The 572-nt window shown below is 66.3% G+C and overlaps 1 protein-coding gene across 2 annotated transcripts in view; it reads right to left on the bottom strand.

Annotated features, from left to right (window-relative positions):
* TOX3 (TOX high mobility group box family member 3) overlaps positions 1-566 on the bottom strand; it is a 74,807-nt gene extending 74,241 nt beyond the window's left edge. The window contains exon 1 of one of the 2 annotated variants that reach the window (XM_008638789.2): positions 123-566. In XM_008638789.2, coding sequence (XP_008637011.1) covers positions 123-224 — 102 coding nt within the window. In that variant the 5' untranslated portion in view covers positions 225-566. The remainder of the gene's footprint in view (positions 1-122) is intronic. The other variant, XM_008638790.2, reaches the window with a different exon arrangement.
* Positions 567-572: the final 6 nt, after the last annotated feature.

The following is a 572-nucleotide window of genomic DNA, read 5'->3' as shown; positions in this document are numbered from 1 at the left end:
GCCCCAGGCTCCGCGCATCCCCCAGCCCCGAGCCTCCCCTCCCCGACGGAGCCCCAACTCCCGTCCGCGGGGAACCGGCCCGGGCAGCAGCACGAGGAGTTAACACTCGCGGGAATAATCACCTTGTTGTAGTTGTAGTAACCCAAACACTGGGCAAAGTCCAGGTTGGAGGGGTCTCCGGGGAGCGCGCTGCCCGCCGCAGCCGGGTAAAATCTTACATCCATGCTGGAGGTTTGGTCCAAGAAGTGCACTTGGAGAGACCGCCGGGAGGTTTAATAGATCCACCTTCAAGTGCCTTCCCCGGGGTAGGGGCACAGGCAAACCGCCGAGGGAGCGGAGCTGCTGGGCGCCGAGCCTGCCCGAGAGCGGGGACGAGCGAGGGCCAAGGGGCGGCGGGGACAGCGGGGGAAGAGAAGGCGGAAAAGTGCAGGTAAACAAGGAGGAGAAGAGAGGAGGATGAGAGGAGAGGTGGGCAGCGGACCCCAGGTGGGTGCCCGTCCACCTCAGCGGGAGGAGGGGAGGGGAGGGAAGGAGGGAGGGCAGGGGAGCGGGAAGGAGGGAGGGAGGGAAGG

Source organism: Corvus brachyrhynchos, unplaced genomic scaffold (genome assembly GCF_000691975.1).
Source record: "Corvus brachyrhynchos isolate BGI_N302 unplaced genomic scaffold, ASM69197v1 scaffold26, whole genome shotgun sequence".
NCBI lineage: Eukaryota > Metazoa > Chordata > Aves > Passeriformes > Corvidae > Corvus > Corvus brachyrhynchos.
The sequence above is the reverse complement of the archived record's forward strand: the minus strand, read 5'-3'. Positions and strand labels throughout refer to the sequence as shown.